At 36.3% G+C, this 13,660-nt stretch overlaps 1 protein-coding gene across 1 annotated transcript in view; it reads right to left on the minus strand.

Moving 5' to 3' along the window:
- Positions 1 to 2,145: 2,145 nt before the first annotated feature.
- mtnr1bb (melatonin receptor 1Bb) overlaps positions 2,146 to 13,660 on the minus strand; it is a 59,370-nt gene continuing 47,855 nt past the window's right edge. Inside the window, exons 2-4 of the mRNA XM_026181530.2 lie at positions 9,571 to 9,689; positions 9,115 to 9,459; positions 2,146 to 7,890 (exon numbers count right to left, since the gene is read on the minus strand). Coding sequence (XP_026037315.1) covers positions 7,468 to 7,890; positions 9,115 to 9,459; positions 9,571 to 9,689 — 887 coding nt within the window. The 3' untranslated portion in view covers positions 2,146 to 7,467. The remainder of the gene's footprint in view (positions 7,891 to 9,114; positions 9,460 to 9,570; positions 9,690 to 13,660) is intronic.

Here is a 13,660-nt window from a genome sequence, read left to right on the forward strand (position 1 = left end):
AATATTTGATTTTGAGTAATCCTCATATGACCTGACTAAAAAGCTTAAACAAGCTGGGAAAAAAATATCATACTTTCACCTTAAAATGATTAAAAAAAAGAAGACTAATCTGAAGTGATGTGCAGCAGGTTCTTTTAAGGTCAAGGTTTCCCTTAAGGTGCTAACACATCACAGAAAATCAAGAATTATGAAATAATACTGTTTTCAAGACATTAAAGTCCGTTTCATCAGTGTATATAAATGTATTATTACAGATCATGAAAAACCACGAGTGCTTTGAAGTTTCCTTTTTTAAAACCTGCTGAGTTCTTCTCAACAGGAGAGTATCTGGCATGCTGTTTCTGTCTTAAATGTGAAAGGGTCCTTGTGTTAAAAGGGCACACAGGTTTAGAGCACATGTTTTCTAAATCTCAGAATTGTGGCATTTTGCTCCCTTTTTACTCTACATATATGTGTTGCCAGTACAAAAGATTTCCCAAGAAACCCTCTTCAATTAAAAGTAAATCAAGCGATCTACATAAAGCTCCGGCCACACAGTATTTACCTCATATTTGCATACCTAATCTGTGATGATGATATGTAATTTCAGAAAACAGTGCTCTCTAATTTCATTTCATTTTAAACCTTAGGAGTTTTAAAATGAAATGAAATTGCATATTGTTGTTTCTGACTAAAATGAATACATGGATTAATCTAATGCATGGATTATCTTTGTTAATCCATGCATTAGATGCAATCAAAGTCCCCCTTTACACATTAAATGTTAATCAGAATTACTGAAGGCAATTGCATTCAGTGAGTTGAGCTTTGGTCTACAGCAGGCAGAGACGTCAGCTTTAAATATGACTTTAAAGTCTTTGCTGATCTTTTAAACTTTTGATATTCACTGTAGCCACTTAACAACAAATACTGAGGAGGATATATCTTTTCTGAGCTGAGCAGGGTGGTAATAATTACAGTAAAGGGGAACACAATAATTACACTTGTCATATTAATCACATTGATATAAAACCAGCCTACCTAATCAGTAGGTTGCTGTTATAAAGGGCCAAGTTTCTGTCTGTAGAGTATTATATACACTTAAGTTTCACCTAGTTAAGTTTTGAAATCTCATCACATCATATCCCCAGAAATTGCCATGTTGAATTTACAAAGTATTTCATGTGGAGAGAGTGTTTTATGAGGTGATATTACATGCTGTGTAGCTTCTATTGGAGCAGCTGATTTGTCTTTTTCCACTAATATCCCATTATAGTAGTGATGTGTGCACTGCGTTTGATAATGAGAGTGAGTAGACTACCATCTGGATATCAGCGCCTGCAATTATTCATCATGAGCAAGGAGAAGTTTCTCTAAACCACACCCTCATTTCTTAATCGTAATCTTTGCCTCCGGTGCTGAATCACCTCCAGCTACTCATCCCACGGTCTGTTGCAATCTAATCTGCTTTGACTTGACTAACAGCCACCCTTTTAGACAGTTCTTTCCACTTATATTTACTCTGCACAGCTATGTAAAAAAATATGTGTTTATTCTATTAAAGTGATTTAATTGAGAGCTCAAGAATCTAAATATAGGTTTGATAAATGGACTTAACTCTTAATTGCCCCTTGGAGATAAATAAAGTCTTTCTGATTCTGATTAAGTATACATTTTTTAATGTTTTTATCTCTCTGTGGCAATGTGAAGCAACTTTGCAGTCCCCCAAATTTAGATCTTCACCTTTCCCAGTCTAACATTCAGTGCGAGTGCAAAGCGGCATAGTCTAATGGCAGGGAGTTCAGGGAGTTCAAAAGTATGCACCACAAGCTGGCAAAAGCTTTCCAGCCCCAGGTCAGTCATAATTCTAAACCTTAGGAGAGTAAGAGGGTGTCTCATAAAAAGAAAAATGACCCTTAAAAAGTTCATAATCACACATCTACACAGAGATGAGTCATTTTTTAGTCAATTCAGGCTTTTAAGAAACCTTTTTAGCTGCATGCTGAAATATTATATGGAACAAGAGGCAACTTTTGTTGTGATTTGGTGCTATATAAATAAAATAAAATTGAATTGAATTGAACAAAGTGCTGGGAAGCACTTTTCTAAAATATGCCGATTTAAAAAAAATAAATAACAACACATCAATGACTAAATCCAACAAAGCATGATATATGAATTTTATTTTCCATAACATTGTGTTTTAGGAGAATTGTACATATAATTCATGGGTTGTTTTTTTTTTTCTTTTTACACACAGTTCATTTTAAGCAGACTCAGTATCACAACATTGTCTTTTTTTTTTTTTCCTTTTTCTTTTTTTTTTTGTGATGAAATTTTAAATTTCGTTACATTCCACAGATTTCCCTTTGGTTACTCAGACTCAGACCTCTGGGCATCCTGCCCCCATTTGTGAATTCATGCCAATTAGTGTCAGTCATAAATAACATCAGACAAGCATGCACATTCACACAGCCTCTGGAACAGAAAACATTTATCATGACACAAGTAGTCAAGTGGCTACACACCTGAAATGTAACATAACAACTGTCCTGCTTAATCTGGTGGCGTTTCACACCAAAAAAAAGTAATAAAGCATTTTAAAAAAATTTCACAAAAGCCATTTAGGACATTAAGATACACAGTCAGTTGCCACATTTAAATAGTTACAAACTGTTTATAAATTCTCCATCTTTTGCAGCACCTGGTCAGCATGAGCACAACTTCTTTTGTAAGACTGAAAAGATTTAGATGATTGAGTTCATCACTGCAGGCAGCAGACAAACGAAAAGTGTCTAATGAGCTGCAGACGATTAAGTGGCCACTGAGCGTAAAAGTTAATCAGTTGAAAAGCACTTGTGCTTTGCAAATATTTAATTATTGTTGTCGTAGTCACAGTTGTAAATGACACATATAGGGTTTCTTATATGTAAACAGTACAAAAGGTGCATACACAAGGTTTTTTCTCTCTCCCTTTCTGTGGTTTGATTTTTTTATGTCCTTTACAGGATACTGTAAGTGCATTCAGTTATGTTCCCAAGGCCTATCATTTTATTTTCCTCTTCGAGAAAGTGCTTTGCTTGTAATTTGAGCAGTCTTTCATCCTTTTCGGCTGGTGTTGTCATGCTCTTAAATAATCTATTAGTGACACACAGACACGCACTCACACACATGCAAAACCGAATGCTGTGAAATTTGTGCAGATCAAAATAAAAGACAGGAACAGTGACATCTCAGGGTTAACGTGTTCATCATGTGCCAATATCCCTCAATCAATAAAAACTTTATATGAGGCATAATGTGTCATGTAGGCTTGTAGCTCAGATTTCGTGGATACCTTTTTTAATATTTGCTTGCCAGCCTGCTGCACAGCAGTCATTAAAAGGCTATGAAGGCTTAACGAGTAACGGCTTTAATAAGTGTATTCACCATATGAGTGTTTCTCTCTGATTCATTTAATTTTATGAAATTTTGACTTCATCAAGTTATAATTTGGGAATATCTTGTGATCTGTGTAGTAGCCTGTAATTTGGAAACCCATCTGTTGAAAGATGTAAAGCGAATGAATGATGAATGTGTTTACACTGCCAAATGGGTATTCGCTTTTTCAAATGCAAACTGGCACCTGGGCTCATGCTACAGATCACAATGTGGAAATGATCATTTAAAATGATTAGGACATTCCTCTTTTACTAGAAAGTCAATAGTGCGTTAATATTGCGTACAGTATTTGGGGAAGGTGTGAGAGAGACTCCAACACCATACTGACAGACAGACAGTGTGTGTCATCTCATTTAGCACTGCACTCAAAGTGATTAGTTGCACACAGAAACCTTGGCTTTAATCTTCCAATGAAAAACAGAGTGACGATCTTCACTGTTTACTTTGCGTCTTCACTTTTTGAGGTAAAATTGTATGTAAATCATTCATAAGTAAGCCGAAAATAGCTTTTTCAATTCCAAAGTTGTGTGACTCAGAATTTAAAATGTTGTTTTGATTCATCTACAATTACACGTAGCACAATCGCACTGATAACTTCTGCTGGAACGCACCAATTTATCCCTTTGCTGCAGCATCTCACCTGGTGCAAACACAGTCCAGCATGGTGATCAAAAAGTAGGATGCCTTTAATATAAGGACCTCTAGGAATAGCTGTGCATTCAAGATAGTTATCTGTTACCATGCCAATGTAAAAACTCATCTTACAATTTACATGATTTAAGAGGATTGATGAATCACCTTGCTGCCATGTGGTAAAGCCCGATGAGAAACTGCAGTATGGTGGCTGGTTTTAAAAGTAAAGCTGGTGAGGGTGTGCTGTAGGTGATGGAAAACAGCATTTTAATTACAGCAAACCATTAATTTATCAAGGAATGTGTAATATTTGGTGGCATGGAGAAATAGGCCCACACTGCGAGCGCAGGGAACATAAATGAACAAAGCTACATAATTTTGCCCTAGTGTATACAAGACAAAGACACAAAGGAAAAAAAAAAAAGATAACACTTGTTCTTGTGTTTCAGCAATTTAGTCTCCTGCCTGAGGTCTGCATATGAACTTATGTGCAATGCTGCAGAGAAAACGTTCTAAAGACAGCTGTCCTGAATACATAAAAAGAAGCAGTATGGAGGCAAACCAGGTTTGCTGAATGGGTTCATTATTAATAGACACTATGGCACTTGCCGTATAATATTTAAAAGTTTGACACGATTGTATTAACTATAAGGCAGTAGTTTTAAATTGAAGAAAAAACAAAAAGAAAAACTTTAGGGACTGAAGGTATTCTAAAAATGTCCCCCAGCAACATCATGATAAAGTGTATGTGCACATAACCCCCTTCACCTACATCCATTTCTTTGGTTTGAACTGAAGTCTTTAGCTCCCTCCAAGTGCATCTAAAACACTCTCCAGATTAGTTTTCTCTGTCAATACCAGCATCGCCTTTCTAGTTGTTGTTTTTACAACTTTCTCTTCCCTCCAGTGACCTGGGCACCACTTCTGCTTCCCTGATGGGGAAGTGACCTTCCCAATTCCTCTGTTCCCAAAGAAGCCGCACAGTCCCTCCATATGTTTTCCTTTCAAACACAAAATAATAAACCACTACTATTCTTCCCCGCCTTCCCTTTTCTGCACCACATATTTCAGTGTTTGCTTTGAAATATTCCCTCTCTGTCTGTTAGGTTTACACTTCTGTCTTTGTGGTATAACTTTGAGCTCGGCATCTGTGAGCGTCTGGCTTTGCACACGTCAGCCTGTATAGGAACACATGAATGTGCACCAACAGTGCATTTAAATGTCAGAGAAAAGCAGAAAAACAAATCTGTTACATTTTAATGCACATCTTATTTCACCATTCTTAGAATTTTTTAGTGATGCAATGTTCGTGTCAGTTACCTTAGAGGTTGTTTTAGATGCACTATAATGGGGTTAATGGGAAGAGATGATAAAAGTAATCCAATAATATAGTTATTATATGGGGTTGTTGAGTTTCAAATATACATAAAAAACACATTTTAATACATCTCTGATAACATCATAGCACAGGTAAAAACAACACTAACACTAATTTACAAAATATCCCTTTGAAATGTCTTCGGACTCCCTCGTAAGGTAGCTAATGAACTGCAAATGTTTTGGACAACAAAACATATCACAAGAAAAATGTTCAGTAGGCACCCTGAGATGGGAAAACGGATATGAACAGAACTTACTCGGACATCTACGATGTATAAAACACTGTTTACTGATAAGAGGCAATGAGTGTCATCCTCCTGTCAAATTTAATACAAGCAAGTGACCCGCTCCTTACATTTCACTAATGTACTCTCATTGCTTCTCTTTGTTTTACTTTCCACAATGAAAGCATCGACGTGTATCCATGGTGAATTCAGCTTTTTTTTTTTAAATAAAAAATTATCACGAACAGCATTAATAAACAAAGATACTAAATTACCTATTAAATGAAAAGCTAAAGCTTTGCATAAGTATTTCAGCATAAATAAACATATCACCACTACATCGTACTGCACAGCATATGATGTAGGAGGCAGAGGAACCTGAGCCCAGTCTAAACTGCTTGCTGCATTCGCAGGGCTTTAGCAGTGAAAGGAGAACAGCTTCATGAACTTGTTGTGTGTCTCAGTCTTTTTGTTATTATGCGGTCTAGAGAGCAGCAGTGCGGCAAATCAGAAATATACCATGACATCTTCTTGAAATATGGACGTGCTAAGGTTAGGAACTAGCTGAGTTAACTTAATACTGTTTTCAGATGCAACTTATGTTGGAGAACTTGGATTGGAGCGCACAGTGTGTTTTGAATTGCATAGGAAAGTGTCCACAGGGAACTGTCCATTTGCTGCACTTGGATATTTGATGAAACTGAATAAGTTATTGCATTGCACTTTTATTTCTGTAGATTCAGATGGATTTAATGCTGTGTGTACCGAGTTTCTACCTTAGCAAAAGTACAAAAGGTTCACTATAACATAATACCTGTAGTATCAAAACTGATTATGATGCAAAATGACCATTTCTGGTCACCTTATGTAATTTTTTTAAATAAGTTTTATTTCACATTTATAGAACTTATAGAAATTTCTCTAATTTACAAGTATATGTTTGGGTCTTTTCTTCGGTATTACAAGAAGCCTAGATAGCCATATCACACCAACTATAGCAGATATGAAGCATAGCTTATTTGTTGAGTGACTGATTGGTTGAGCAGCATCAGCAGACACACAGGTATCCTCCACAAGCTACATCATGTGCACTAAAATAAAACAGATATGTCAATTAGCACATATTACATGGTTTGATGCTAGTTTTTCTCTCAACTTGTTTTGTGCCATCCATCACCTGAATTAATTTGTCATGTTTATTACTAAGATTTTGTTTCCTGTTGTTCGCAGTGCAAGAAGGTCAAACCAGGCAGTATTAAGTATTATGCTACTGCAGCATTTAGGCTTAGCACTTTCACCATATAAAACTCTATCAAACTGATATTATACTGTATATTATCAACAGTGAGACATCATTTCCTCTTGTACTAATCTGACGTTCAGGTGAGGCGAGTTTTACGATTTGAGGCTTCTGAAGTTACTAAAGACAAGTGTGTGGTTACCATTGCCACCCAGTTTGGTGAATTATGTCTTAAAGTCTACAGCAGCAGACATTAAAGGATATCACATTTTAGTAATGTGTCATTCAGATTGTTAGAGTAATAACAACATGAAACTGCAATACATGGCTTAGCTGTCAGATATAATCTCTAAAGGGTTTGCTCCATTGACGCAAATCACAGTTATTAAAACCTATCACTGGTAAAAACTCTGAGTTTAAATGATAGAATTCTTCATATCTTGATAAACTACAAGAAAACAAAGCCATGTCTTTCAGTTTCATTCATTACTTAATACTCTTTAGCTGCACAACTACCTGGATGTAACACAAAACAGGAATTAGCATTTAATAGGCTCATGAATTCAGACTTCATTCTTTGTTTGTGCGATCTCTGACTGACTCGTTGTTATTGAGCGGCGGAGGCGGCGATTGCTTGCTCCTCATGCTCCTTCCGTCCGTGACGGCTCGTGAAGTCTCCGTCACGAAGAGCCGAGTCACCCAGACGGAGGTGACAATGCGTTTGTACTCATTCCTGAAATTTCGGTTCAGTAAGCCATAGATTATGGCGTTCAGACAGCTGTTGAAGTAGGCCATAAAGTAGCTGACTACAAAAAGCCACTCAGGGATACGAGGAGCCACGCGGGACGGATCAATCGCCACCGCCAAGCCAATCAGGTTAAGTGGAGCCCAGCAAATGGCAAACAACACAAATACCACAAACATGGTGATGAAATTCCGCAAGTCACTCGGTCTCAGGCGAGGGCTTTCTTCTGTCTTCACTTTACGACGCACCTGGACATGAAGAAAACATATTGGACGTAATTGTAAATGATGTGAATGAAAAATTCTTTGCTGAGAATGCATTTTTATGAAGTGAGCTTTTTGAAGTGCAGACTTCCAGCTTTTATTCAAAGGGCTGTAACAAAAATATTGCATTAACAGATTAGTATTTACAGCCAATTTTATACAAGGTACCCCATTTTCAGAGGCTCAAAAGTAACTGGACAAACTAACATGATCTTAAAAGGAAGGATTATTTTTATTGCTCTATTGGGCTGAGATCAGGTGACCGACTTGGCCACTTAGAATATGCAATTTCTTTGCCAGACATCTCTATACCATACTGTGGTATGTTTCAGGTCATGAGCGCTTCCTTTCCTTCTCAATAGTATACATCTTATTATTATTCTGGCACAAGTTAACCTTTCTATGCAGATGTTTTGTGGCCGTCTAATCTAGCATTCTTGTTCTGGAGTGTAATAAGTAGTTTGCATTTTGCTGTAAACCCTCCGTATTTACATTTATGACAGTGTATTTTGATCACGGTTTGGAAGTGCTGCATCAAACTCTTTCTTGAGTCGGTTAGATATTATGAAGTTCTTCAATCATTCTATTTAAGTATGTGTCACATTGTTAATTTTTAACTGGTTTATTTATTTATTTTTATTTATTTATTTATTTTTTGGGGGGGGACTACAAAAATGGCTATGATTCATAAATAGTTGATGCAGTCCTTTTGTTAAACTATTTTGAATTCAAGCTGAAGGTCACATTTCAATCATATTTTGACTGTTTGATTTAAAGTCTAATGCAGTGGTTTACAGCAACAAAATTACAAAAATTTCGGCGCAGTACTTTTATTGACTGTACATTCACTAACCCACACAGAAACACAAATACGCACTAACCTTGTTTTTTGTAGCTTTAATTTAAAAAAAAAAAAAAAATTGCTCTAATCATTAATTGAAATTTAAATGTCAACCAAGGATTTTATGGACTGTGATGAGTCTTTCAGTACATGAAACTATTTATAATGTACACTCAGCAAGTAATGGGTCAATTATCCAGGGTTTAAACATAAAATCATCACATTTTTCTATTCTACTCTTGGTGTTTCTGTATTATTTACAGCTGGTATTGTATTTACTGGTTTTGTTGGTGGTATTGCTTTGTTCTAAAAGCTTTAATATAATTTTTGAGACTGTAAATATTAATGTAGAGAGCCTGGAAACTCACCTGAATAACAAGTACCCAAATGCGTAAATAACAAAAGGTAACCACAGCAATGGGAACCAGAAAGTGAACCACCACTACTGCCACTGTGTAGGAACTGCTGACATTCTGGGCGAAGGTGCAGGAGTAAACTCGCGGGTCATAACGCAGGGAACCAACGAAGAAATTCGGGACAATGGCCACTACGGTGAGCAGCCAAATTAAGGCAACAAACATCAAAGTGTTGCGATAGCTGTATAGCCGACTGTATGCGAATGAGTGGCAGATATAGCAGTATCTGTTCACCGCAATTCCAGTGATGTTGAAAATGGAACCGATGACACTGAGCCCCATAAGGAAACCACTGACCTGAACAGAAAGAAAGAGAGTGAAGTGTTTTTGTCAGACTGTGCTGGGAGTATGCTTATTGCTGCTGTAGTGGTGGTAAACTGAAACAAGCTGAAAGCTCTGTGGTCTTACCATGCATTGTGTGTTTCCCAGAGCCCATCCATCATGGAAAAGAGCGTAGAGAACCAGAGGGTAGGGGTAGAAGGCTACCACAAGGTCAGCAAATGCCAGACTCACCACAAACACATTACCTGTAGAGGAAGATATAAGGAGACGCTGTCATTTCTATGATATACATTTGCAGAAATGTGCTCTCCGATCATGTGTTGACTCGCATCACAAACACCATAACTGCTGCTCTCTTAGCACTAGCCTGACCCTCAAATGTGAGCATGATGAATTCAGCTGTCATCTTCTCTTTCTAAACGTTTGCCTGCAAATGCTCAGTCTTTAGTGTCAGTCACTGTACTGACAACTCTGCAGTACATCTAGAAAATGGAATAAAACCATTACCAAAACTATATATATCCTCATTTCCATTGTTGTCACTAGTCACTTAGGATGATCACCATGCAAAAGGACCCTTGTTGAAACTATTTTAATAATGGAGTTTTGTCTTGCACTGAACATTGTCCACCTTGACCAGTTACTGACTACTACATGGGATGCACTTTTCAGTGAACTAGGACCCTATCTCAGCAGGTCCAGCATGGTGTGCTTGTTGGCTGTGAAGACAGAGATTACAAACGGTTTCTACCCTCTGCCCACAGCTGATTGCCTCATCCCAGACAAAGTTTTATCACAAATGGCAGAGTCACTGTTTTGACAGAGTAGAAGGGCAGGAGTGTGGACACAGCTCTTGGGGCATCCAAGTCTTTTTTTGGCTTTTTTCTGGCTAGTCCCCTGCCCAATTCAAAGAATGGTACGGTCGCTATATCTCAATGATATAGCTACAGCCAGATTGGCGTCTCAGAATAGGTTGTGTGGTTAATTCTAAGTCAAATATCTTTTGCTTGAAACAAAACATAAACAAACAAAAAGGAGAAAATGGCAACGATGAGAAAAATTGAAGAAGATTTGGAGGAGATGAAGGAGGAGGAGGTCTGGTGGAGATGAGCCCCCGGTGGAGGAGCAACAAACATTAGACCGTCAGGTAGTGGAGTTTTTTGCGAATAAAAAACTTCCCCTGCATAGCAACAACATCGCGGCGTGTTATACCCTCCCCAGAAAGAATGCCAGCGCACCTCCAGCAATAGTAGTAAAATTTGTGAATCGAAAACACAAAATTGAGCTACTGAGGCAGTCTAGACAACTGAAAGAGAGTGGACATCTCACAAAAAAGAACGCCGATATTGCCAGACAAGCCCGTATCATGCGTAAAGAAAAAAAAATCCAAGCAACATGGACAAGAAATTGCAAAGTGATGATAAAGCTCAACGGAACACCAGAAGAAGCCAAGGTTGTAATGATCAGGGATCTTCATGATTTGGACAACTACGGGGGATGATTACACTGTTGCAGTCGGACAGCAGAAGGTCTGTTATGATGTGTTTGCTAACAACTAGCCGAACGTATTCAATAAAAGACACTATTTCCAACTGTCAGAGGGGGAAAATGGCAAGGTATGAGACAGTAGACTGGAAGAGTATTAGTGTGAAGCTGCAGGTGGATATGGAACTGGGATTGATTATGCGTTGTGAAATACATGTTATGTCATAAGGATTACAGACATTTAAAGAATACCCAATCACAATGACTGAAGATTCGGATTACAAATTACATGATTTTGAAAATAATATAGATCCAGAAAGGAATGTGCTTAATGCAATTAATGTTACATGCGAGTATTATGAGAATCGATTTAGGGATAATGTTGACTTGGGTAATACATTTTCATTAATTCATTTCAACTGTAGAAGCCTCTATAAAAGTTTTGTTCTGATCAGTGATTTTTTGAATAATCTGAAAGGCAAGTTTAAAGTGATAGCACTATCAGAAACATGGGTAGATGAGGAACGGGGTTGGGACTTTCACATTGATGGGTATGAATTATATCATATAAATAGATCTAATAAGAAGGCAGGAGGTTTGGCACTTTTTGTTGATAGTGATTTGAAATGTAAACATGTTGAATATATGTCTGTGGAGTGTGTGACAGTAGAAATAGAAATGGAAAGAAAGAGTAATATAATTGTTACTTGTATGTATAGGAGGCCTGGGACACTGATAGAAACATTCACAGATGTAGTAGAAGATTTATTGAGCAAGGTAAAGGGAAATAAGACATTCTGTATTTGCAGGGATTATAATATTGTTTTTTTTTTATGTCCAATCATAAGACATCATCAGATTGAGTTATTATTTGGAAGAGGGTTCTACCCTCTGATTACTAAACCTAGTAGAATAACTGAAGAGTCAGCTACTTCAATTGATCACATTTTCATTAATTGCTTGGAAAGCAACATTATAAGTGGTCTTGTCATAAATGACATAAGTGATCATTTACCTATTTTTGTTACTTTCGATTATAAAATGACACGAAAGGAGGAAGTGTGTGCGGACAGATATATAAGAATTAGAAATGATGATGCAATAAATGAGTTCAGGCAAGATCTTATGAAAGAAGATTGGAATGAGGTTTATGTAAATGACGTCAATGCTGCATACGAGACATTCTTAAATACTTATCTGGTTTTGTATGAAAATCACTGTCCACTGGTATTATATAAGCAAAAGAAAAAGAAAACTACTGGTAAACCATGGATAACAAAAGGATTAGAAAATGCATGTAAAAAGAAAAATAAACTGTATAGAGATTATATAAAACTTAGAACAAAGCCTGCTGAAATGAAATATAAAGTTTATAAAAAATAAGTTAGTATTAATGATCAGAAAGGCTAAGAAAAAGTATTATAATAAATTATTTTACAAAAACAAAAATAATGTTAAGGGTACGCGAAATATCTTAAAAACATATTGGGTAATAAATATACATCTTTAGATTTACCTTTAATAAGAAAAATAAGGTCATAAGTGATATGAATTAAGTGGTAAATTAATTTAATTCTTTTTTGTAAATATTTGGCCTAACCTGGCAAACGTAATTAGAAAACAGGATGATTCAGAATGGAGTGACGAATGGAAAGGAGATAGCAGAGTGGTACAGTCTATGTTTTTAGGGGAAATCACTGAAAAAGAAATCATAGCTATTGTAGCAAAATCTAAAAACAAGACATCGAGAGACTGTGATGGGTTAGATATGGTCATCGGAAAAAAGACTTTGGATTGTATAATCAAACCTCTCTGTTAAATTTTTAATCTCTCATTTTATACGGGTGTATTTCCTGACCGAATGAAAGTGGCAAAAGTTACTCCCCTTTATAAATCAGGAGACAGTCATAGTTTTAATAATTATAGACCAGTATCATTGCTATCACAGTTTTCTAAAGTGCTTGAAAAACTCTTTGCACAAAGATTTGATAGTTTCATTGAAAAACATCAACTGTTAAGCGAAAGTCAGTACGGATTTCGACGGAACAGATCAACAGCAATAGGATTAGTGAATACTATTGAAGACATTTCATCAGCAGCACATAATAATAAATATTCTATAGGGGTATTCATTGATTGAAAAAAAGCTTTTGACACTCTGCAACACTCCATGTTGATTTCTAAGTTAAGCAGTTATTTAGATAATAGGTTTCAGTATGTGCAGTGTTTAGGCAATTCATCTGATAGAATGAAAACAGAATGTGGGGTCCCTCAAGGTTCTGTTTTAGGACCAAAACTTTTTAATTTATATATAAATGACATTTGTGATGTGTCAAAAATGTTACATTTTGTTTTGTTTGCAGACGATACAAATTTTTATTGTTCCGGAGAAAACTTGAAAGAATTGGTTAAAATTATGGTTACTGAAATGAAAAAAATAAAAAAAATGGTTTGATGTAAATAAGTTATCGCTGAAAGTTTATGATATTCGGAAACTGTGTAAAGGAGGAAAAGTATTAATTGAAAGAGTGACAGAATTCTGTTTTCTGGGTGTAATAGTGGATGACAAGTTAACATGGAAACCTCATATTGAACATAAAAAAAAATTTGCTAAAAGTATTTATATCCTGGGTAATGTAAGATATATATTAGATTACAAGACAATGAGAATAATATATTTTTCATTGTTTCTACCCTATCTGAGTTATTGTGTTGAAGTATGGGGGAATAC

This window comes from Astatotilapia calliptera, chromosome 10 (genome assembly GCF_964374335.1).
Source record: "Astatotilapia calliptera chromosome 10, fAstCal68.1, whole genome shotgun sequence".
In the NCBI taxonomy this organism is placed as follows: Eukaryota; Metazoa; Chordata; class Actinopteri; order Cichliformes; family Cichlidae; genus Astatotilapia; species Astatotilapia calliptera.